The 1,209-nt window shown below is 45.6% G+C and overlaps 1 protein-coding gene across 1 annotated transcript; it reads right to left on the bottom strand.

Annotated features, from left to right (window-relative positions):
• Positions 1-225: 225 nt before the first annotated feature.
• On the bottom strand, positions 226-621 carry LOC140235860 (uncharacterized). The gene has a single exon (XM_072315858.1). It carries the CDS (start codon positions 619-621, stop codon positions 226-228), a length of 396 nt encoding a protein of 131 aa, XP_072171959.1.
• Positions 622-1,209: the final 588 nt, after the last annotated feature.

Below are 1,209 nucleotides of genomic sequence, written 5' to 3'. Positions count from 1 at the left end.
GAAAAAGGGTATCAAGCAAAAACTGAAATGAATTGCCCCAATTGCTATCATTTTAGCAAAAAAAAATAGATAAATATTGAAACAGTAACAATGGAGGTGAGGTGATAACAAATCTGACGTACCCCTAAATTGACTCGACCTACCCCCTTTCCCCTATTGTATCATACCTACCACCAACATCGCACCAGATAAATTTGTAGTCACTGTCCACTATAGCCAACAGGATTATACTAAAAAGCCCTTGTAGTTGCAGCATAGCGAGCCGGACAGAGGAGGCTTTCTGATGGTCACATGCTTGCCATCAATAGCTGCCACACAGTGAGGAAAATTCCACCGCTTGTAGAATCCACCTCCAGCAAGTTGTTTCCATCCATCAGGGGTTGAAGGGGCTGTCATGACTTCATCTGCATACTCGTCACATATGGCCTGACACGCTTCCCTGGCCACTACAGATAGGGCGTTTTCAGGCACCCTCCACCCATACTGCATGTCGGAGTACTTGGTGCCAGACACAAGATGACGTAGATCGAGTAGCTGCCAACTTGAGACCTTCTTCCAGCGGCTCCCTGTACCAGGTGTACTGCCTCCTGATTCTTCCTCTGACCGTCTCCAGGATTTCATCGTAGAGTTCAGGGGGCATGCAGAGAAATTTCTTGAAAGTCGAAGGGTCTTCTCTTCTGAGCTCAACCAACAGCTGGTCGTAGATTCCAAAAGCCCTTCTTCTGGCAGGGTTCAGCCACGTCCTTCTCCAGATACGACGTCGTCTGAAGCCTCGTCTCCATCTGAAGCGGCCTCTGATGAACTGGTGTAGGTTCAGCTGCTGATGTATAATATCATTCTGAGCCATTGCCAGTAAATAATGGACTCTGAGGCGGGCTGCATCTTCCATTTTTCTGAAGATACTTTGAAACTTTCAGGTGGAATGTTTATAAAAATATATGAGTTGCGTGGTGAGTGGCTGGTCACATAGAGCAGCTCAGCATTCGCCAATTTTTTTTTCGTCAGGTCATTCGCTCGTATTCGTATCACTTCGCAATCCATAGTTTGCCATAGTATCTCTTCGACTTGCCTTCGTGTATGCATCGCCTTTCAAATTTAGTAAAAGTCAATCTTAGTTTCCCTTCGCATGGAAGATGGCAAGCGAAAATACGTTTGTCATAGTATCTTCGTTTCTATGCGCAAGTCATATTTAGTCATCGTGTTGCTTCG

The sequence above is a fragment of the Diadema setosum genome, chromosome 12, assembly GCF_964275005.1.
Source record: "Diadema setosum chromosome 12, eeDiaSeto1, whole genome shotgun sequence".
Classification (NCBI taxonomy): Eukaryota; Metazoa; Echinodermata; class Echinoidea; order Diadematoida; family Diadematidae; genus Diadema; species Diadema setosum.
The sequence above is the reverse complement of the archived record's forward strand: the minus strand, read 5'-3'. Positions and strand labels throughout refer to the sequence as shown.

Coding starts and splice junctions, on each gene's coding strand:
- LOC140235860 (XM_072315858.1), bottom strand. CDS start 621: ATGAAATCCTGGAGACGGTCAGAGGAAGAATCAGGAGGCAGTACACCT.